Source organism: Notamacropus eugenii, chromosome 2 (genome assembly GCF_028372415.1).
Source record: "Notamacropus eugenii isolate mMacEug1 chromosome 2, mMacEug1.pri_v2, whole genome shotgun sequence".
Lineage (NCBI taxonomy): Eukaryota > Metazoa > Chordata > Mammalia > Diprotodontia > Macropodidae > Notamacropus > Notamacropus eugenii.
The window spans coordinates 19,239,800-19,262,712 of NC_092873.1; the positions used below are offsets into that span (position 1 = coordinate 19,239,800).

The 22,913-nt window shown below is 54.1% G+C and overlaps 1 protein-coding gene across 4 annotated transcripts in view; it reads right to left on the reverse strand.

The window, feature by feature from the left end:
- Positions 1–22,913, reverse strand: part of SPTBN2 (spectrin beta, non-erythrocytic 2) — a 42,424-nt gene that overhangs the window by 10,753 nt on the left and 8,758 nt on the right. For 3 of the 4 annotated variants that reach the window (XM_072639212.1, XM_072639213.1, XM_072639211.1), the window contains exons 2-19: positions 15,317–15,494; positions 10,727–10,878; positions 10,202–10,375; positions 7,461–7,552; positions 7,263–7,343; positions 7,020–7,135; positions 6,209–6,321; positions 5,906–6,093; positions 5,682–5,799; positions 5,266–5,424; positions 4,826–5,128; positions 4,348–4,501; positions 3,375–4,245; positions 2,980–3,117; positions 1,946–2,702; positions 1,279–1,481; positions 974–1,064; positions 208–354 (exon numbers count right to left, since the gene is read on the reverse strand). In XM_072639212.1, the coding sequence (XP_072495313.1) occupies positions 208–354; positions 974–1,064; positions 1,279–1,481; positions 1,946–2,702; positions 2,980–3,117; positions 3,375–4,245; positions 4,348–4,501; positions 4,826–5,128; positions 5,266–5,424; positions 5,682–5,799; positions 5,906–6,093; positions 6,209–6,321; positions 7,020–7,135; positions 7,263–7,343; positions 7,461–7,552; positions 10,202–10,375; positions 10,727–10,878; positions 15,317–15,476 (4,017 nt within the window). In that variant the 5' untranslated portion in view covers positions 15,477–15,494. Of the gene's footprint in view, positions 1–207; positions 355–973; positions 1,065–1,278; positions 1,482–1,945; positions 2,703–2,979; positions 3,118–3,374; positions 4,246–4,347; positions 4,502–4,825; positions 5,129–5,265; positions 5,425–5,681; positions 5,800–5,905; positions 6,094–6,208; positions 6,322–7,019; positions 7,136–7,262; positions 7,344–7,460; positions 7,553–10,201; positions 10,376–10,726; positions 10,879–13,537; positions 13,933–15,316; positions 15,495–22,913 lie in introns of those variants that run through there. The other variant, XM_072639210.1, reaches the window with a different exon arrangement.

Below are 22,913 nucleotides of genomic sequence, written 5' to 3' on the forward strand. Positions count from 1 at the left end.
AGTTGGGAAGACCCAACCAGATCTGCCTTAGACACTTAAATTGGCTCCGTGACCATTTGTAAAATGGGAATGATAACAGGTTCCATCTCCCAGGGCTTTTGTGAGCATCTAATGAGATGATACCTGCAAACCTTCAAATGCACCAGTAGAGAGGCTTCTCCCCAACCTGCCCTTGTCTCCTCATACTCCCAAGGATTCCCGCCTTACCCGGTCAATCTTGTCCAGCCAATCTTTGTTCGCTGCCAACTCTGCCATGAATGCCTGATGTTTCTGCCACTTGGTGTGCAAGTTTCGCGCCTCGTCATAGGACACATCTTGGGCTGTCAGCATCTTCTCATCAATCCAGAGTGTTAGCTGGACCAAGCAGGACAGAGACATTTAGGAAGAGGGCAAGAAGGTGTGTGCATTGTAAGGGAGAGACCCAGAGGGGACAGGAGGCAGATGGAGGTGGGTGTGGACCTGCCTGGGCACTACTACCAGGCAGTGGACCAGGTCCTGAGGCTATCCACACAGAGAAGGAGACAAGGGGCTTACAGTCTTTTGGGAGGAAAGCCTAACATAAATGAGACATCAAAACGTTAGTGAGGCAAGGAGGACTCAGTCTATGTCTGATGTAGGAGGAGGAGCTGAGCCCTGACAGGCACCAGGGATTTGAAGAGGTCAAAGCAAAGAGGAAGAATGTTCTAGGCATGGGAGACTGTGAGGGAAAAAGCCCAGAGGGGGGACTGTTGTATACAGAGAATAGCAAAGAGATCTATGTAACTTGGACCCAGTGTGTGTGAAGGGGGAAGGGAGATGTGGGAGAAGTTGATTTTCTCTGGTCAAGAAGTAGTGGCCTGGCTGGAGCCAGGCTTTAGGAAGATCACATGTGTGGAGGGCAGTGAGGAAGCCAAGGACAGAAGAGGGGCTAAGGTGAGCAGAGTGTGACTGGAGAGAGGGAGACTATCCAGAGCACCCATTGTTGGGCACCCACCTCATGGCACTCCTGTAAGAAGTGCTGACGCTCTCGGTTGTCCCGCAGACGACGGAGAAGCTGCTTGGCGGCCTCCTGATTCTTGCTGTGCCTGTAATGACAACCAGCTGCCCATGACCTCCTGGCCTGGCACTGGCTGGGACATCAATCCAGACAGACCCAGAGCCCTCCTTCCTGCTGGGCTCCTGGAGTAGAGTGAGCTGCGGGCCCTGGGATCCCAGACCCACCAACCTGGGGCACTCTGGGCCCTTCACCCTGATTCCCTCCACCTCCCTGACTCTCCTCCCAGGCCCAGGCCCACCTACCTCTTCTCAATGGAGTCTGCCTTCTCCTTGATCTTCTCTGCGTGGATGTTGCCACCTGCCACCAGCTGATGCCCTGCTTCCAGGAGCCCCCGGATTCGCTCCCCGTTGGCATCCATAGTGCTCATGAAATCCTCCAGCTTTTTGATGGCAGCATCAGCAGCTTGAAGGGTTCCTGGCATCTCCGTGTGCGACAGCACATACTCCTGGGGGGGGGTGGGAGAAGCGACATCAGTGGCTGCTCAGGCCTCCTCCAGCCTTAGAAACTCAACAGGGGCCTCTGGGAAATGAGTCACTCAAGAGGGTGGGGAGATGGATTCATTTTGAGGAAGGGGAGTGGGGGTGGTGGCTGCACCCTGTCTGGGAAAACCTCAAAAAGCAGCATGGAATGTGGGCTCTGCAGGTCCCTTCTGATGTTTCTTCACATATGCTGCAAGGGACCTCAGATCCTCATTCCAACCCTCCCCCAACTTTGCAGATGAGGAAACTGAGGCAGTGGTGAAGTGATTTGCCCAGGTCCCCCTGACTTCAGTCTGCATTGTTGCCTCCTCATTTCTGCCCTGGTACAGCTTGTTTCCAGCAACCTCTCCCCCTTCCCTCATGTGGCCATCCCAGATCCCCTTCCCTTCCTTTTCCCTTCCTCCCATTCCCCCTTGGCACCCTCGCTCACCTGGCTGCTGAGCACACCCTCAGCCTGCCGAGCGTCCCGCAGAAACCCTTGCAAGCCGTGGGCTTGGGCCAGCCGGGCCTGGCGGCTCTCCCACATACGGCCCAGTTCCTCCCAGCCAGTCCCCAAAGCCTCCAGGCGCTGCCTCAGGAAGAGACACTGGGGATCAGCCTGGTCGCGGGTCACCTCTTCACCCACAGCTCGAAGCCGGCTGTACTCGCCCTTGGCTCGCTCCACCTCGTCCCGCAGGGCTGCGTGTTGGGCCAGGAGTGCCTCTGCCTCAGGAAGGGTGGCTGGTCCTTCTTCAGAGGCCACAGATGTCTGGGTGCGGCCCAGCCACGCCTGGAAGTCATCCAAGCTTCGAAGAAAGTCTTGCAGTCGCCGGGCCTCACCCAGTGACTCCTCCCTACGACGCATGGTGGCACGCAGGCCCTCCCAGCCATCCTGGACCTCATGGAGCCGGGCCTCGATGGCAGGGGCCTGTGTGGGGTGGTCAGCGGCCAGGGCGTGCGCCTCCTGGGCAAGGGTTCCCACTCGGGTTCCGATGGCCTCCAGGTCCCGTTCTGTGCCAGCCAGCTTGCGCTGAAGGGCCAGCACTCCAGCCAGGTCATTGCCCAGGCCCTGGGTGGACTCAATCACTTTGATCTTCTCCCTCATCCAGGCCTGGGTCTCTGTGCACTCGAGGTGGTAGTTCTGGATGCTCAGGGCGGAGGTCAGGGCTGCCTTCTTTCCATCTGCGAGGGTCCGGAATTGCTGCCACCTTGGAGGAGAGGGGCAGTTGTTGGTGCTCTCAGCCCCAAACATACCTCTCTTGCCCCATCAGGCACATTTGGGAGCACCCATTCCCCCTCCCTCAGCTTTCACCTTCTCCTCTTTGGCTCCAGGGGCTTGGGCTCTGGCTCTGCCCTTTCCCTTACGCCCTGCCCATCCTTGCCTGCCCTTGGTCCAAATGCCCCACTGGCTGCCTACCCCAGTCAGTTCTCAGCTCCTCTTCACTCAATCTGGTCTGCTCTCAGCAGCCCCAGACCCAGTCTCACCTGTGGTTGAGTTGCTTCTGGGTGGCAAGGATGCTATCCCTGCCAGGAGGCTCAGCCTCCAGCAGCTGCTGGGCAATGCTATTGACTGCAGTGACACGGGCAGCTAGGGCATTCATTTCAGGCTCCAGAGTCTCAAACCTGCCAAGAGCAAAAGCACAGGCTCTGACTTTCCTGGGATTGGTTGTAGCCCCTGCTGAGCTCCCTCCCCTTTCATAGGAACCAGGGTCTCTGGGGGGGTGAAGAGTGCCCTTTGCAGGGCCAATGTCCAACCCCCCAACCAAGTTTAGAGCTGTATGACTACTCGGAAAGGAGCCATAAGGCCCCTGGGAATGAAGCGCTAACCATGGCTGACAGGGGTTAGCAGGTGGCTGGGGGCCAGTCTGTGAGGAGCTTACCGCTGCTGCACAACCTCCAGGTCCTCCAGACGCTCAGGTAAAGCTAGCCCATTGAGCCACTGCTCCTTCTCGTCCACCCAGAGCCCACAAGCGCTCGCCTCGCTGAGCATGGTGTAGTGTGCAAGGGCGGCTTCCAGGGCCCGGGCCCGCTCACCAGCTCGCGCCTGCAGCTCCTGGTAGCGGCGCTCCAGTGCGGGCAGCCAGCCCTGCACCTCAGGGTTGTGGGCCACAGCAGATGGCAAGGCTGCGGCCTGTTCCTTCAGTGCATCCAAGGCAGCCCGGTGGCTCCGCATCTCCTCCTCCAGGGCCCGGTGTTGCTTGGCTAAGGCCTGGGTGGAGAACTCGTCGTGGCCCAACTCTGGACTGGACACCAGGCGCAGGGCATCCACCAGCCATGTCTCCATGTCATGAGCCTCTGCCTGGAACTGGTAGAGGCTGGAAGCCTGGGCCAGATCCTGGGCCCGCCCTTCTGCCAGGGCTTCGAGGCGCTCCCACTGCGCCTGCAGCTCGGCTCCACGTGCAGCTGCCTGCTTTGCTCCCGGATGACCTTCTGCAACCAGCTGATGACCCTGCTCCAGTGTGAGTCTCAGTGGTCCCAGGCGGCCGCTCATTTCATCTCGGAGGGCCGCATGCTTGCTGAGCAGCCGCAGGACGCCAGTGAGGTCGCGGCCAGGCTCAGCCGATGCCAGGAGGTGCTGCTGCTCCCGGATCCAGGCCTCTGCCTCTCCCACTTCCCAGAGGAAGCGCCAGAGGCGGCGGGACTCCTCCAGCTGGGCCCGCCGTGTGGCTGCCAGCTCACAGAGACCCTCATAGCTCTGCTGAAGGGCATCCACACGCTGGGACACAAGCTGGGGGTCACACGGCTTATAAGCTGGAAAGGGGAGGGAGGGGAAAAGAGGAACCACTCAGCACCTCTTCTCCCTCCCATGAAGCCCCAGGTTTCTCTCCACTGTCACCCCCTCCAGCCTCTCACCTGCCCCAGTGTCACTGAACCGAAGTGCTGAGGCACTGACTGCCCGGACCCGCTCAGCCTGCACAGCGATGTCAGCTTCCACCAGCTCATGCAGCTGGAGCAAATCTTCCACCCCGGCTAAGTGCTTGCCCAGGTCCTGAGACTGCAGCCGGCCCTGCCAGATACAGAATGTAGAGCCTGTCACCCTTCCCTCACAGCCTGGCCCATGCCCTCAGTCTGCCAAGCCACCCTGGGTCTGTTGTCCTGGAGAGGGGTGGCCATCCTAGCATCTTGGGGCCTTCCCTTCTGTCATCTCTCATTCCTCTGGCTCTCCCTGGCACTGTCCCTGCCACAGGGGTGCAAGTGGTCAGTGCCCACAGCCTTGGGTCCTCAGCCATCCCTGCCTCAAGTGTTCTCCCTGACTTTGTCCCTGCCACAGGGGCACAGGCAGTCAGTGCCTACCACCCTGGACGCAGCACCCCGAGCTGCCCATACATACCCTCATTTCCTCCATCCAATCCATGAGATAGAATAGGTCTTGGAAGACCTTCTGTAGTTCAAGGTTGATGAGCAGCCGCTCGCGCCGTGCTGCCACCATCTGCCGCAGGAAGTCCCACAGCCGAGCCACATTGTGCTGTCGAGCCGCCACCCGCTTAATGTCATGGTAGCGCTCCGCGGCCAGCTCTGCAGCCACAGCATCCACAGCTTGCACGCGCCTGCTGTAGGCCACGATGTCAGTCTCAATGGCCTCGTGTTTCCGTACTGCGGCCTCCACAGCTGCCAGCTCGAGACCAAAATTATCCTGCAGAAGAGAGGATGGGAAGGGTGTAATCCCTGGTCCTGCAGCCCATGTGCCCTGTCTCTTGTTCTGCCTTCTTGCTGGTGGGCTGACCACCTTTTCTCACCTGCCCTCCCAGCTCCTTTCCTGACTCCACTGACCTGGGCCACAAGGCGCTGATTTTCACTAAGCCAGGTCTCCCGCATGGCGGCCTTGCGGTCAAAGCGGGCGGCCAGCTGTTCCAGCTTTTCCTGGCGGATAAGCTCAGTGCGCAGTGCCAGCTCCCGCTCATGTTCTGCTTTCTCCAGGCGTTCCCAAGCCTGCAAGGATCAGAGCCCAGTCAGTGGCAATGGAGGGCAAGGGAGGGACATAGAGGACCCTGGGATGGTCACCAGAGAGTCTCAGTGAACAGGTCTGGGGAGCCTAGCCACTTGGGGGCAGCAAGCCTCCCGTAACATGCTCAGGGAGGTGGGTCTGACCAAGGACAGTGAGGAGGCTGCAGGAGAGACTGACTGTGCAGCAGGAGCCTGAGGAGTCAGACTGATGAGTCTGGGAAAGGCCACACAGGCATACGTACCTTGTTGATGTCTGAGACAAGCCGGCCCTCTCGCGGGGCATACACCTTCTGGTTGTTGGCACGGAGTTTGCTTTGGATGGTGAAGAGCAGTACCTCTAGGTTCCCTTTCTCAGTGAACCTGGGGGCCAAAGGGAGAAGACCGTGAGAAGGTGAGGCCCCGTTGTGCTGGGGCCCCTTGGCTCCGACCCTGCCAATGGCAGGGCACCTGGCTGTGGGCGGCTTACTTGGGTGGCTTCTCCACAGTACGGTAGGAGTTGAAAGACTGTAACTGGTTCTGCACGCCACTCAGGGAGTTGGCAAGCTGCCGGTCATTGAGGGTCACAATGGTCTGCTCAATCCACTGGAGCAGCTCAGAGGCCAAAGACTCATATTTCTCCACTAACCTCTCAGCTTCCAAGGCATAGTCCAGCACCTGGGCAGAAAGGCAGAGAGGGGCTATACAGGCCTTCCTCAAACCCCTCCCCATGCCCCATAACCCCAGACCCTCCTTCTCTAGCCAAGCCTCTTCCTGCCTCAGGGCAACATACCTTACCAATCCGCTTGCCTTCCACGGCAAGGGCCTTCATCTTGGAGAAGTAGTGGTAGTACGTGGCCACGTAGGTAATGATGGACTTTTCATCAGGCTGGTCCACGTTCACATCTGGGGAAGCAGACAAGGCGTGTCCAAGGCCTTGCCCTTGGCGGAGAAGGGGGGGCAGGGAATCCGCCTCCCCCCAGAATCCTGCCCATTGTCCTCCCTGCTCTCAGCCAACCTTGCAGGCAGAACTTCTAAGCAGTATTTCATTGGTCAAATTGGCAGTTAAGTCATTCAGCCGGAAAGGTCTTGGACAAGTTACCAGACATTATTTTCTCAGGGCTTTTGGCTCCTGAGCAGTTCCCCAACAGCCTTGAGAAAGGAGCCTAGCATCTCTGGAAAGAAGGATGGGGATGTCTGGAGGCAGCCAGAGGGCCTGTGGCCCCCAGGGCTCTGCAGCCTTCTGGAGCCTTGGTCTAGGACAGAAGAGGGCCTCATGACCCAGCTCCAATGCCAGGGTCTGGTCAGGGCTCCTCCCTGACTCCAGACTAAACGTTCAGTGGCGGGACGAGGAAGGTAACTGACTGTGGCTCCCCTGTAGGCAGACACTGGAGGATCTTACCTGGGCCCAATCTGGACTATCAGAGATGCTGGCAATGCAGAGAGGGAAGAAACCCTTGGAGAAGGTAGAGCACTTCTGCCTTCCCAGCAAGCCTTGAGCCTGCCATTGTCTCTGTAGCCCCCAGACCCCTGTGCCACAGCGCTCCTCGAGCAGGGACAAGCTCCCTCCTTCCAGACCCAGCTCCTCCCCCAATCCCACCCACCTTCTGGGTCTAGCAGCTTGGTGAGGCCCAGTTCCTTCTCGGCTAGGTTGAAGACATTCTGGAGGTTGTAGTGGGCGTTACACTTTCTCAGAGACTCAAACTCCAACAGGTCTGGCCTGGATGATGAAGGAACAAGAGCACCGCAAGACCGTAAAGACAGGGGTCTTGGCGCCCTAAAGCCATCAAGCTCCACCCTTCCCCTGTTATGCCACTCCACTCCCTCTGCTTGGCACCCCCCCTTACCGGTGTTTGTGCACAATGGCATTGAAGGCCAGCCCATCCCTCCAGCTGGTAGTAAAGTTGTGCACATTGACATTGGGGTACCTATGAGCAGGGACCAAAGAGAAGGGAGGCATTGGCTGGGCCGCCTTCCTCACCTCTGTGTGAGAAGCATAGAGGCCGCACCCTGGTGCCCACGGTTGCACCCTGACCCCTCCTCACCCTGCCGTCTTCATCTGGCACCACAGTAATAGGGCATCCTTGGCTGACTTCTTCTCCTTGTTGTCTTCTGTCTCCACACTGATGTCCTGAATCTGAGGGACAAAGGGTGGTCCTCAGCCCTGCCTGGGGCCAGGACGACCACTACCCTTCTCTTGGGCACGATGCCTTCTCTTGGCTGAGGTGGCTCAAATAGAGAAGGGAAAGGCAGTATGTGATGAACATGAGGCCAGACCTAGATATGGACACTCACAGCAGAGATCAGCTCTGGCACTAAGTGGGCATGGGGAAACCAGAACTGGGCATTTCCACATGGTGGGAAAAGGGTTTGGGGGAAGGCAGGAGAGAGTAGAAGAGCTGAAAGTATGTAGGTGTGGTAGTACTTGGGGCAGCTGTGCATCCAAGGGAACCCAGATGGAACTGTGTTTGGGCCTGAGGCTATGCCTGCCTCTGGGAGTCTGTGTCCAGCCTTGTGCCCCGAGCTGGCAGATTGATCCATCTAGAGCACAGCTCCATCTGCATTACTCCCTGGCTCATGAAACCTGTCTGGATCCCATGGATTTAACAGCTGTTTCTAGGCTGAGGATTCTCACATCTGCCTTTCCTGCCCCAGCCTCTCTGTTGACCACTCATGGCCTTTCAGACATCTCAGACTGGACCAGTCCAAAACAGAACTCACTCCCTCCTCCCCCAGCTCTGTGTCCCTCCTCCCACCTTCCCTATGATGGTCAAGGGTGTCCCCCTGCTCCCAGACGCTCAGACTCCCTACCTAGGAGTCATCCTGAATCCCCTCATCTCTCACCTCATGTCTGTGGAGGTTGCCATGGAGGTCACCTCTGTACCATCACTCCAACACGGCCCCTTCTCTCCTCTGACACTGTCCTACCCCGGAGCAGACCCTCATCACCCTAGGCCTGGACTGTTGCAGAAGTTGCTGCGGGCGGGGGAGTAGTCCACCTGCCTTAAGCCTCTCCCTGATCCAACCCATCCTCCATTTAGCCACCAAAGGAATTTTCCTGAAGCCCAGCTCTGATCATGTTACCCCCTCCTCAACAAACTCCAGGGGCTCCCTATGGCCTCCAGAATCAAACACAAAATGCTGAATGCCTTCAAAGCCCTCCATAAGCTAGCCCCTCCCACTGTTCTTGTCTTGTCATACCTCACTCCCCAGCACATCCTTTTCAGTGATCCCGGCTTCTTGGCTGTGCCACAAACAAGACCTTCCATATCCTAGCTCTGGCCATCCCTGGTCAGGCACTCCATCCTCCACTCCAACTACTGCCTTCCCTGGCTTCCTGTAAGTCCCAGCTAAAACACTTCTACAGGAAGCCTGCCCTCTGTTAACTACTTCTCCTTTATCCTACACTTAGCTTACTTTGTATATGTTTGTATGTTGTCATCTTTCCTGTTAGATTGTGAGTGAGCTCTTCGAGGGCAGGGTCTGTCATTTGCTTCTTTTTGTAACCCAACCACTTCACATGGCACCTGACATGCAGACAGACCCTTGTTTGTGTTTAGTCATTTTCAGTCCCGTCTGACTCCATGACCCCATTTGAGCTTTTCTTGGCAGAGATGCTGGAGTGGTTTGCCATTTCCTTCTCTAGTGCATTTTACAAATGAGGAAACTGAGGCAAAAAGCGTGAAGTGACTTGCCCAGGGTCACCCAGCTAGTGTCTGAGGCCACATTTGAGCTCAGAAAGTCGAGTCTTCCTGACTCTAGGCAGTGTGCTCTATGCACTATGGTGCCCCCAGCTGCCCAATGGGGACTTAGTAAACGTTTCGTAACTGACTGGTTCCCCAGTGCCAGGGCCCTGGATGCTCTCCATCTTCCTCTCTTTAAGGCTTTGCTTGGTGCCCACCAATGCTTGTACGGGCCCCAATAGCAGGGTGGACCCTGACCTCATCAACGTTGCCTGGCATTTCTATGGGACACTCATCTGTGTCCATCTTATGTCTTCCTAGAAAAAGAGAAGCTTCTTATGGGCGGGGCTACTTTCACTCTGTCTCTGTCTCCCCCACACTTGGCACAGCTCCTGGCATACTATCAGAGCTTAATAAATACTTGCTAAATTTCTCTGAATTAAGGATGCCAGGGGCCAATTGATCAGCAAGCCATGGTTGTGGCTGCTATGTTGCCTGCCTCCGAGGCTCTCATACCAAAAACAAAGCACAAGAGACTTAGAGGAAAGGTGGCTTCTGAAGGAGCCTTGAATGCTTCCCCAAGGCCGAGGCGGAGACAGGGCAGAGCTGTCCAGCAGTGGGGAAGGCTAGTATCAGGCCTGAAGGCCAGGGTGGAGAGCAGAGAGAGGACCCTGTGCTTGAAGGCCAAGAGTATGCTGCTTTAAGAACGACAGGGCAGGCAAGGGGGGACAATAGGGAGCCATTGGTGTTTGCTGAGTGGAGGAGTGCCCTGGTCAGTCCTGTGCTGTAGAAATATCACTCTGAGAAATTAGGAGGCAATTACAGGTGTCTGGGTGAGGGAGGATGAAGCGTGTGATGACCCTGAGAGCACAGAGCAGGTGTCACAGGTGGGCGGGGTGCCTGATGGGATGAGGGAGGATGACACCAAGGGCATTGAACTGGCTGAGGAGGAGGCTGGCGGTGCCATCAACAGTGATGGGGAAGAGGGAAAGGTCAGGCCCATAGGTCACCCAGTTTGACATCACCAACACCCAGAGCTGAAGGGGGAAGTGAAGAGACTGAGGTTGGGCCCACCTGGAGTCTTAGTGTGACTGTCTGCGTACCTGGAATCGTAAGATGATGGTCCAGACCAAGCCGAGGGTCAAGCGGTGGTTCCCGTCCACAATGTCATGGGAGCCCATGTTCTCCAAATGCACCTTCTGCTCCTTCAGGAACTGTAAGGCCTTGTCCACATTCTCCAGGCAGTGGATGCGCATGCGCCCTTTGGTGGGTTTGGGCTAGTGGCACAGGAAGGTTGGGGGATGGAGGACAAAGTCCTCTCGTCTGGAGCATGTACAGCACCCACCCGGTCCCTCTCCATCCACCCCCTGGCATTCATTTGCAAAAGGAATGTCTGGGACCAAAGCTGGGATTTGATGTGGGGTTTGGCGGCAGATTAAGATTCCCCAGGGAATTAACAGATTTTGGCCCGTGTGGGGAAGGAGCTTGGCTCAATGGGGCCGCTGTTCTTGTGGGCACCCTTGCCATCTGGGGGCCTCCTGTCCCTTGCTGTCCACTTTCTCTCTGGCGCTGCCCTCTCTCCAAGGGCCATCCCCTGGGGACTCCTGGGCCCCATCCCTACCACTCACCAACGTCTCTCCAGAAAGCACCTCAAGCAACCTCAGCAGATTGCGTCCATCCCGTAGATCGCTGTACAGGTCTCCCACACGGCACGTGACTCTTGCCAAATGGGAGTTTACCCATTTGGTGAAAGTTTTCTTCTGCACAGCCTCTCGCTCATCTAGAGGGCACCAACATGGGGTCAGCGTGGCCCATCCCACCCTTGACTCCCGACTTCTAAACCACTGCTCCCAGGCCATCCCTCAGGGGAACGATCCTAGAGTCAGCAGAGAGAGTCAGGAGAAGGGATACCTGACAGCCCAGCCTGGGCTCGTGGAGCTTATGGAAGAGAGAGGCGAGTAGTGCCAAGAGACTGGCCATTCTCCCCGCCTCCCCCCCACCATGACCTCAGATCCTGGGAGCCTCAGCTCATTCATAGGATTCGAAGCAGTTGAACCAGAAGGAACCTTGGGCTGGCAGACCCAACCCCATCACTACAGATAAAGGAACTGTGGCCCAGAGAGGGCCACGGACTCGTCACAAGCATGCAGTGCTCAATGCTCACCTCACCTGGTCCCTACTGCCCACCTGACTCTGGTTCACCACAGCACAGGCAGTGGATGGAGTCTTAAAGGTCATCAGGTAAAATGACTTGACCAAGGTCGGTCATGTAGTGGTCAGTACAGACTCCAAATCTGAACCCAGGACTCTTGACTTTGGAGTCCATCACTTCATTCCATCAAAATTACTTTGCATGTGCTTGTGTATACACTGTGTCCCCCCACGGCCCATCCCCCACCCCCACCCCACAGACCAGAAGCCTTCCATTTTTGTCATGCGTGGTGCCTGGCAAACAGCAGGTGCTTAATAAACATCGATCTCAAGAAACAGAAATGACTGAAAGGGTGAGAAATAAGCTTCATGAGAGAGGCTAAAGCCTCTTGGCAGGGAGGGGAAATTCAAAGGGAGACCAAGAGAAATGTAGTAAGTCTGTAAATACGTGAAGGGCAGGGGGACAATGCGTGAAAAGTGGCGCACTTGGTGTCAGCAGAGTCCTGGGTTCAAATCTCCCTGAGACAGCTTCAAGAGTTGTGCAACCTTGGGCAAGTCATTCCTCTTCCTGAGCCTCAGTTTCCTTATCTGTAAAATGGGGATAATCACACCTTTCTCCCCTTGATGCAAGGGTTGGCGTAAAGCTCAGATGAAATAATCTAGGGAAAGTACTTTGCAAACCTCAAAGCACCCACCAAAGGGGGCTATTAGGCTCTAAATTATAAGGGGCAGCCAGTCATTAGGGATGTTGTCAAACAGGGTCACAGAAGCCACAACCTCATTTTTCCCCAGAGACGTTCCAAAGAGGATCCCCTACGTGCTCAGCCAGGGTCTTCGAGAGGATTCTCCGGCCCTGGGACGTGGCCATCCTGGGGATGACCAATGGCAAGGGGCAACATGGGGCTCCTCAGAAACTCTCCTTCCCAGGAAGCCCTCCTCCAAGGGGATGGGGGCAAGGTGTCATCTCTGCTGGGTCACACACATACACACGCACACACACACACACACACAAGCTGTCACTAGGATCGATCTCAATTTCCTGGGTCCCTCCTTGTCTTTAAGAGTCTAGAGTAAAGGTCAAGGGTCATTCTGGTTTCCTTCTCCACAGTCCGAGTCCCCATGATCTCAGAAGTAGCATGTGCCCTGGGATCCTGTCATTTCTGGCTCTCTGACCTTCACTGCTGAGCCTCAGTTTCCCTCTCTATAAAAGGGTGGGGCTAGACCAGTGGCTGACCTCTGAGGGCCCTTCCCCTCTAAATCAATGGTCCTGTTTATTCTGCTCCCAGAGCCATGAAAACCCATCCATCTCTATCCTTGTCTCCTGACCCCATCCATATGCCAACTAGAGCCCTGAGAGGAGACACTGACCAAAGTCTGACAGAGACCCCTGCCTTCCCCCACCCCCCCCCCGCACCCATTTTCCCTTTTTTGTTCTGAGCCCCAGCTGTCCTTAGCCAACCTCGCCTCTCTGGGTCAGGGCCAAGTGAGTTTACTAAAGGAGAGGAAAAAGCCACACAAAACCAATGGGTCCGGAAGGAGGAGGGGCAGAGCCAAAGCCCTGTTTCACCAGCAAATCTACATACACTGGGAACCTTCCTAGGCCCACAGACACACCCAGAACTCCAAGTACACAGATGTCAGACTGCGCCCAAGGCTCACAGAGACCACCTCTGGTGAATCGGATATGAAGGCCCTCTAGACATGTGCCTCACCCCTGCTTTAGACACATGGACACACACAGACACATAGAGACACACACACAGACAGACACCCGCACACCCACACACAACCCTAAATTCTCCATGACCCCCTTTCTTCTCACTCACATTTGGCCACCTACATACAGAACAGAAACACACCCTCACCCTTACACACATACACACCCCAGCCCACTCAGTGGGCCCTCCATCCTTCGGGCTTCCCCACAGCAGTGCCTTGAGTCCTCCCAAGTCTCCCTCCCACACATACATACAAGGTGCTTTCTTGCCCTCCGCTTTTGTCACCAGTCACTGGACCAAGCTATTGTCCTTCCCCACTGACAACCCCCACCTGTCCTTGCAATCAGATGAAATGGTATTTGTAAAGTACTTAGCATAGTGTAAGGCACACAGCAGGCGCTTAATAAAAGCTTCCCCCTTCCTCTCCTTTTCTTTCCAATTAACCCAGTCCCTCTTCCCTTTGACCCAGCCCAGCTCCTGTCAGGGTCTGCCCCCCAGATCTGTACACACACACACACACACACACACACACACACACACACACACGCCCTCCTGCCTGGGGACCCTCACCTTGAAGCTGTTTGAACCGTCCTTCCAATACGCTGGCATACTGGGCAGAGTTAACGAAGGCAGCAGGGGAGAGCAGGGGGCTCCCTGGGCGCTGAGTCCCCTCCAGGGCCTCACAGTGGGGCTCCCCTGCCCCATTGAAACCGTTCCCCACGAGCCCGTTCCCATTCATGTCTGCTGCTTCCTACAGAGTCGAGAGCCCAGATTCCATCTCCCCCAGCCAGGGGCCCAAGTTCACGGTCAGCCCTATGGGGATGGGGCAGCCAGGGGTCCAGACGCAGGGGGTGGCAGGGCCCGAGGACTCGGGGGACTTCCGAGCCGCCAAGCTCTGGCACTGCTGCTGTGCTGTCGCAGGGCCAGGCAGAAGGGGGCACACCTGGCTGAGCTGTCTGGCAGGCAGGGGCAGAGCCAGGGGACGCTCCAGACAAACAGGTTGGACAGCGGCGGGGGAGGGGAGGAGGCGGGGCAAAGGGGCTGGGGCAGGGCCAGGCCCTGCGGGGGAGGAGGGATCTCAGAGCACCCTCCATGCTCCTCACTGGGAGAGTCTGAGATGTCTGAGGAGACCCCGAATGAGAGGAAGTGGGAGAGGGTTCTGAGACTCCCACTTTCTGGCCTGGTGCTGGCAGATGAAAGATGGACCTCTCTTGGTGGCCCTGAGGACCCCCTTCCCAGGTCACTGGCTAGCTCTGCTCCTGAGGCTTCCACAATGGGGAAGGGGAGGGAACTGTGAGCACTCCAAGACCCCCATATTCCGGCCAGGGTACCAATGTCCTCCCGAGGCCTTGGGGGAAGGATCCCCCCATAGGCACACACACCACTTTGTGGCTCCTGCTCCACCCAGCTGTCTGCCCTGGCAGAGCCCTGCCCTGGCCTGAGGCCCTCACACTTTGGGCCACTCCCCTGTAGACAGACAGCAAAGGAGCCTGGGACAGCCAGCCTCTCTTTCTTCCTTCCCCCTGCTCCCCCACCTCCTGGGAGAACCAAAGCCTTCCCCATCCATGCGGTCTTCTCCCAGACCTTTCTTTTTGCACTGCTCAGATATAAGCAGAGGGGCAGGGATGGAGGGTGGCCCAAGGGATACCCCAAGGAGCGATTCCCACAGTGTGATCCTTGGACTTGACCCTTTCCCTGACTGTTCAAGCCTCCCATGAGAAGGTCTCCTGTAGAAGGCCTGGGAAACTGGGCCAGTCAGATGAGGAAATGGCGGGGTATAGGGGCTGGGGTCTGGCACTGTCAGGTAGCATGCTCTCATTGTCATGACAACTTGGCCCAAGAACGCAGCAGGGCCCGTCTGACAGGTCTGTGGGTGTTTGGAGGAGAGGGAGGGGAGGGCAGGGGCTGAAGGGGAGGGTAGGGGCAGTCAGAGTACATCAGAGAAAAGGCAGAAAGAAGAGGCAGCAGGCAGGCCCAGGGCATGTGAAGCAGGGACAGGCAGAGGGATAATGGATCAGGTGGGGAGATGAGGTGAGGAACCTAGCAGAATCAAGGTAGAAACAGTCAGGGGCTGAAAAAGAAAGGGAGAAAGGCCAGGCCCCAGAGCTAGGCAGAGGGCTTGGTCCTCCCCATGCTCGCCAGCAAGGCTTCTTGGTCTATGCAAGGGGATAGAGCTGGGGACGCCAGCGTCCTAAGAGGTTGGATGTGGGCAGCATCTGGGGACTGCCTCTTGTGAGAACCCTCTTAGAGGTCGGCTCTTTGTCTTCCCAAAACGCCACTAGAGCGGCACGGTCAGCTTCCAGCTTTCTACCCCTTCTCCCCTCTGAGGAAAGATAACCAAAAACCCACCTGCCAGAGCCTTGATCCGGGAGCGCTCAAAGAGCCTGGCCGAGCTGCTCTCATTGTCCCAGTCAACGTCAGGCAGCTCCCAGCGGTTGTTGACATCACTGTACTGGCCTTGGATCTCCAAGCTGTCAAAGTCTGTGGGTGACTGCAGGGTACTGCTCATGATGGCGGAGGTACAGGCCTGTGGGGACAGTTAGAGATGACAACTCACACACTGCGCCTGACGTGAGCCTTGCAGCAATCCTGGGGAGTCGGCTGTCTTCCACAAGTCGGGAGACAGCCTCAGAGAGATGAAGAGACTTGTCAGAGGAAAGATCTGAATCCAGGTCTTCCTGACTCCATCCCCTACAGAGGCCAGCCCATAGCTGACCCAATCTGGTAAGAGAAAGAAGGGGGCAAGGGGAGTATGAGCAAGAAATAAAGCATTTATTAAGCCCTCACTAGATGCTTAGCACTGGAGATATGAGGCGACAAGTCCGACAGTCTAACGGGGAGTCAGCACACCCCTGAGAAGGTCTCATATGGAGAAGTGCCACGGCCCTCGGGGGCAGCAGCTGAGTGGGTGGTCAGGCCTCTTCTTTAATGCCATTTCCATGATAAAATCACACCCACTGGATAGGACTGAGGACGTTGGCGGCCACAGCTGAATCATTATTATAATAAATAATTAATCAGTTAATCTTTAAATTTGTATCTCCCATATCTGTTCATTCCTCATCTACTCTCCATTTTTAAATCTTAAGTACTGTGTTCATGGGAATTTTATCATCATTACCAAACTGGACTCATTTGCTTAGTTGCTAGTATGAAATAAAGACAAGATATCACTTCTGAGACAACGGTGCCAATGGGGTGGCATAGGGTGGGACTGGGATGGTGGAGGTGGCAGTGCCGTGGCAAGACCAGGGAGTTTGGAAGTGAGAGAAGAGATACAGAGGCCTAGGCTGGCACAGCACACAGCTTGTGGCAGAAGGTGAGGGACAGAGCAGTCAGTGGCTTTAACGGCAGTCCAGAGCAGGGGAAAGAAGAGCCTACAGGAAGCTTTTGGGATTGGAGAAAGCCCAGCTCCCAGAGACTGATGGACCTGTGAGTCCATCAAAACAAAAGTGGGGAATTTGTGGTCCTTTCTTTCATTTTTGTTTTTTTTTAAAAATATTTTTTCCCCCAATGACAAGTAAAAACTTTTTTTTTTTAATGTGACCCTCTCTTTGAGAGCTACAGGACTCCTCCTCAGTAATCAGGCTATGTGGTCTCTTCCAGGATCCCAGGCCTATGAAGCTAATCAGTAAACAGTGTGACCATCTCTGTGGTCCTGCCAGGGTTATTCAGGACTTTACTCAAACAAATATTTTCTCCTCAAAACAAACATGGGAATTTCTGCCACCCCCACTAGTTCATCAGATAGTGCCTCCAAAAGGCCAGCATAAACCATCAATTCAGTTCAAACATTTATTAAATGTCTAATGCATAGCAGGCATTGTGCTAGAGTCTAGGGCTCAAAGATAAAACAGGGCCTGACCTCAAGGAGCTGACAGTCTACCAGAGATAGAGGTCCCCAGAAAAATAAAGACAAGATGATCTGAGGAAGACGGCGAGAGCAGCAGCAGTACACACTGGCAACTAAGGGGAACCAGAGAAAGCTTTCTGTCAGGATGAGCCTTGCAAATTCAGCTCCATGGGGGGAACCTTGGGTCTCCCTGGAACCCTGAGTCTGGGACCTTATTTGTCCCTCCGTGAGGAGTGAGCATTGCTCTAAGGCTGCCCAAACACGAGAAGTTAGAGTCAGGGTGGCAGAAAACAGAAAGGAGTAAGGGGAAGACTTTCTTGAGGCTTGGGGAAAAGAAAGGACTAATCATGAGAACAGGCTGTGTGAGAAGTTGGAAGGATATCAGACAACAACATGTACAGAGACAGGTGACTCTCTGTCAGAACCTGACCCTCTCCATGGTTACAGGTTAGTGGCAAGGTTGTTTTGGCAGCAGCTTGAGTGAAGGGACTGCTTTTTCATCTGTCGGCAGAGGGCTACCCAAGCCTGGGCAGGGGGGAGAGACTGAAGAGTGCCTTTTCTCCCCCAAATCCACCATATGTCCTAGGGCTGTGCCCTCTGCATTTGATCTGTAAATATTGACACAGAACTCAACATCAGGCAAGGTTGAAACACTCTGAGGAAAGGGTGGAGACACAAGATTGACAGGAAGGAGGATTCACATGATGGATCTATCTGGTTATGAAGCCTGAAAGGGAAACAACCAAACCTCTAGGCACAGTCTTAAAGTAAAGCGACTCTGGTGGAGTCCTTCAGGTTACAGCTACACAACCAAAAGCTTTATTTCCGTTCAAGAAGCTTCATTAACTCCCTGTTGCCACTAGGACAAAATGCAAACACCTCTATTTGGCATTGAATGTTCTTTACATCCTGGCCCCAGCTTCTCATTCCAGGCTCATTTACACAAACCTCTTCTTCATACTCTCTACATGCCAGGCCATTGGCCTATGGCCATTCCTTTTATGTGATATCTGTCTCCTGCCACCATGCCTTTTTCTTTCAGAACATCGTGTTCCAAGATTTTCTCTCCTTTGAAGTACATGTATCTTAGTCTTTTGTAACCCTGACTGCACTTCCTTGGCACTTGAACTCAATGCTAGCTGTTTCCAGTATTTTGTTTTAAACCTGGAAGCTGTGGATTTTGACTATGATATTCCTAGTTGTTTACAATTTGGAGAATCTTTTAGGAGGTGACCAGTGGGTTCTGGTTTTAATTTGCCCTCTTCTCACAGATCTGGGCAGTTTTCTTTTGTGATTTCTTGAAACATTCAGGGTTTTTTAAAGTCATGATTTTCAGGGAGTCTGATGATTCTTCAATTGTTTTTCCTGTTTTCCAGGTCAGTTGATTTTGATGGTAGATACTTTACAAATTCTTCCAATTTTTCAATCTTTTGACCCAAACATTTCTTGCTGTATCATCGAATCACAGAGTTCTGTTCGCTTCATTCTCTTAGGGTTAAGGTGTTCTGTCTTCTGTTCTAAGCTATTTATTCTCACGGGTACCTGCCTTGTCTTCTTTTGGATTTACCTCTTGGGTATCTGTTATTTAGTCATGAGAAACATCCACCCCTTCACCTACTGTTAGAATGGATAGACAAGCCCTGTTTGCATGTTTGGTTCTGTGCCCCCACCCCACCCCCGAGTCTGGAGGGGGTGGTTGAAATTAGGCCCCACCCCTTCCCCAATCCATGACTCTACCTGTGTCTTCTGATTGCCTAGGATGAGTTCTGGCTGTGGCTTTTTGTCTCCTTCTTGCTTCATCCCCTGCCCTGCTACTGTTTTGACAGATCCCAATTGGAAGCTAAAGATCACTCCGATTTCAGATCTCCTCCAAGGCATGCATGCTCTGATCACTCCTGTCTTCTTGGCCCAGTGACCTACTGGGGGTTGGCTCTGAACCCCACTTGCTGTCCTGACAGGCTAGGTCTGAAAGCCTGCCAGAGATCAGGTGGGCTGCCCTTAGTGGGAACCCGCACAGGGTTTTAGACCCTGTTTACCTGACCCCCTCCACACACACACACACACACACACACACACACACGCCCCTGGAAAATTCTATATCCAAGCACCTAGAGCTCTGGGTTGCCTTCTTGTGCAGGTCAGGGCAAGACAGAGGAGCATACTGAAGTTTCTCTCTGATCTACTGTTCCAATGGGTGCCTGCTTGGCCCTGGTGTAGGGCTATTTACAGGAGAGCAGGACTCTTCAAGGACCTTTCACCTTTGTCCTGATTTTCTCCCAGGCCTGGAAAGCTCTGTTCCCTGCCTTACACTCTCCTATTTCCCCCTCTAAGAAGCCTTTCTTTATTCTCCCTGGTGGAAGGAATGCTCCCCTCAATAAACCATCTTGGATTTTCTACTCTATGCACGTTATCCTGTACCTGCCCCCCCTCCCAACAGCACAGATCCAGAGCTAAAAAGGGCCTTGGAGATCTTCCCATTTTACAGATGAAGAAACTGAAACCCATACTGGAGAAATGACTTGCCCAAGACCACACAGTTGTTAAGTGGCTGAAACTGGATTCAAACTGTGGGCCAGTCTCCAAATTCAGGGCAGGTGTCACTAAGTGCAACACTAGAGCCCTTGGCTTCTCTGGCCAGAGGACCCATGAAGACAGATTTGAAGATAAATGTGTGACTGCAGCCCCTAAGCAGGTGGGCAGATCAGGGCTCTGTATCCCCTTCACAGACTCCATTGAACACTGGCTTCCCTTTCCTGGAGTGGGGCAGCAGAGGCCAGGGGATCCTGGACACAGCATCTGGAAGCAGTGAGCACCCCCTCGGGGTCCCAGGGGTCTGAGGATAGAGGAAGGCCCCCACCATCTCTCTCAAGGGATGGGGCAAGGGACTTGGCTGGGCCTGAGCATCCTAGTGCCAGTTCTCAGAAAGACTGGAGAAGCAAACAACCCAGTGGAGCCTTCCTGCTGTGCGTGGAGCCTTGGGGGCATGATTGGGTCACTTGTATATTTGTGCGCACACACATACATACACACACACGAAATGATTAAAACTAAGTAATGTGGGTTTGGAGTCAGGAAGCCCTGAATTCAAATCACTACCCAGCCACTGACTACAGCATTATAGCCACTCCATGCCTCAGTTTGCTCATCTGTAAAGTGAAAGAATACTATTCAAAGGTCTGTAAGAGCTATTCCAGCTCTAAATCTGTGATCCTTAGTGCAGTAGATGAAGCACCGGGTTTGGCCCTGAGTCCTAATCCTGCCTCGGACCTTATTGGCTTCATGATCCTAGGCAAGTCACCTCACCTCTCTTGGCCTCGGTTTCCTCTTCCATAAAATGGGCATAATGATAGTACCCACCCCCACAAAGTTATTGAGAACATCAAATGAGATAACGGATGTGACGCACCTTTCAAGTGGCAGTCAAGTGTTATGATTCTGCTGCCTCTCACATATCCTTAGTCTGACCCAATCTGCCTCCTTGCTCTGACCTGCTGCGTCTTCCGCCTTGGCGTCTCTTCTCTTTTTCCTTCTACCTTTTGGGAGCCCTGAGGTGTCCCCTCCCGCAAGAGGCCTCTCCTCATTTCCCCAATTCGGAGTTGGTACCCTTACCTGGCTCTCCAAATTACCTTGTAAATCTAATATTTTTCCTCATTTGCGTACAGGCTGTTTGGTGCCAGCAGAATGTAACCTCCTCAAGGTGAAAGGCGCCTGTGCCTAGCACACAGTTAATAAGGAAAAGAGGGTTGCTAGTTCATTACTATTACCATGGACCCCAACAGGACTTGGGTCTCAGATGCTTCAGGCCCCTGGCTGCCAGAGAAGGGTGGGTCAGGGACAGCCCGAGTCTGCTGGTACTCCAGGCACACCCCCACACCACCCTGTCTTTGTGGTTCTGTGTGTGCCTGTTTTCTTGGCCCTACTGCTCAACACTCCCCCTGTTTCTATGTTCCTGTTGAAGTCCTATGTCCCCATAGTCTTCAGATCCGTTACTCCATGCCTCCAGAAGCTATTTGTATGCATCTGTTAGCAAGAGCTCTGGCTTTTCCTCACATTTTTTACATCTGTTTCCATGCAGTCCCAGATTCCTAGGGTTCTTTCTGTGCCCATATTCTTACATGTCTACAGCTCTCTAAGGGAATGACAGACTGCAGAGAGGGCAGGGTTAAACCTGTCTCAAAGAAAATCTTTTTCTCTTTCATTGTCTCCTCCCATTTTCCAGGACCACTGAGTCCTCTCTGCCCTTCACCGATCCACATGCCTGCTCCCCTATGACCCCTCACCCTGTGTGTCTCCGTGGTCTCTGATGCTTTACAAGGTACTGCCTGCTGGGTGGACCCTGCCAGGGCGCACTAGCTAATCCAGATTACAGGATCACCAGCACCTTATTCTTAGCCACCAACCTCAAGGCCGGACCTGAATAGCTTAGACTCTTACAGCTAGAGTTAATTCCACCTCCTGGCAATTGAAGGCTCAACAATTCTTCCTGAATCAACACCCCAGTGATTTAGATGGAAGCCCTGCCCACCTGTGTTCCCTATTTCCAGAGACAATTCTTCTCCATTCCCTTCTCCCTGGCTGGCTTTGTCGGAGATCCTGCCTCCCAGATTTAGGAGCCAGGCTGCCCTGGGCCCCTCTGCGCTTCCTCTCTTCTCCTTTTGCTACAAATTTGAATTCTTTCTGCACCGCCACGTTTCTTTGGGTCCTCCCCCCATCAAATACCTTATTTTTTATCGACTTATTGGTGTACCTCTCCTCTCTTCACAGTGCTCCTTGAGGGCAGAATTGGGTTTTGTTATTTTTTTAATTTTGCATTCTCAGTGCCTGGCACAGAGTTGGTGTATAATAAGTGCTTGATGAATGAATGAATGAATAAAAGAAATGAATGGGAAGGAGTGAAGGCTCGTTCTGAGAAAAGCCCTCCTGAAATAGCCCCGACTTGCATTTATGTAACCATTCATAGCAACACTTTAAGGTAAGTAGTACAAGTACTGTTATCCTCATTTTACAGAGAAGGAAACTGAGACTATGCAAAGGAAATCTCAGAACTGAGTCCTAGGAAGATGAAAAGCAATTCTGTTTTGCTTGGGGGAGCTTCGAGGCTGGAGCCCACATAAGCCCAAGGTGGGGGTGTGCTTCCGTCATTCCAGGGGTAACTTCCAAAGCTTTGGTTTTTAGTTCAGGTTGTCCCCTAGGCTAAACGGGTGCAGAATTTCTGTATCTGCAACTTCAGGATTCAGAGTGATGATGGAATGTGCCAGAGACATACTGAGCCAACACGGTGCCAGGAATATCTGACAAGGAGAAAGAAATGGAGTTTGTGAAGTCTAAAATGGGATCCGTATCAAGAAGGGAGGAGAGAGATGGTGATGGGGGGTGGGAACAGGAGCATCACAGCCTTAGGAAGGACTAGATGACAAGAGAGATGTGGAGGGTAGGATGAGGGCTAGGCAGGAGCAGAGGGCACCAGCAAGATGGAGAGCTAGGGACAGTTTATTTGACTTGAAACATAAGCTGATGGGAAGAGAAAAGGAACAGAAACTAGTGAAACAGAATTCAAAGCCTGAAAGTGGAGGGGGGCTGCACAGGAAGGGGAATGAGGGAGCTTCTTGGAGCCCATGGAGTCCCAGATCCCACTTCTGAAATCGGGCAGCCAGCCTCCTCTCCTGAGCCATTGCGATCCCTCTCAGGAGGGCATCCCATGTGCTCTGCTCAGCTGCCTCAGCCCTTCCTTCCCCAATCCTTTAATCTTCCCGAGGGTGCCCCAAAGTTAACTAATGGAGGAACATATTTAGAACTCACTGCCCACTCCACTTTCAACCCCCACGCCCATTTGGATGACCCAGACCACACAGAAACTGCCAGTTCTCCTGCCCTGGGAAGGCAGCTGGTTTTAGGGTGGAGAAAGGCAGCTGTTGAAACAGCCTACAGGAACGCTGGCAGCAGGTTAGGGCAGGGTCGAACCTGCACCCAAGAAAGGCCGTCCTGGGAGCCCATGGGGTGCGGTTTGGGAGATCTCCCAGAACCATAGCAAAAGTGGATGAGAAGAAACGATTGTGGCACTGGACTTGGCAGCAGCGCCCCAGCGGAGGGGCT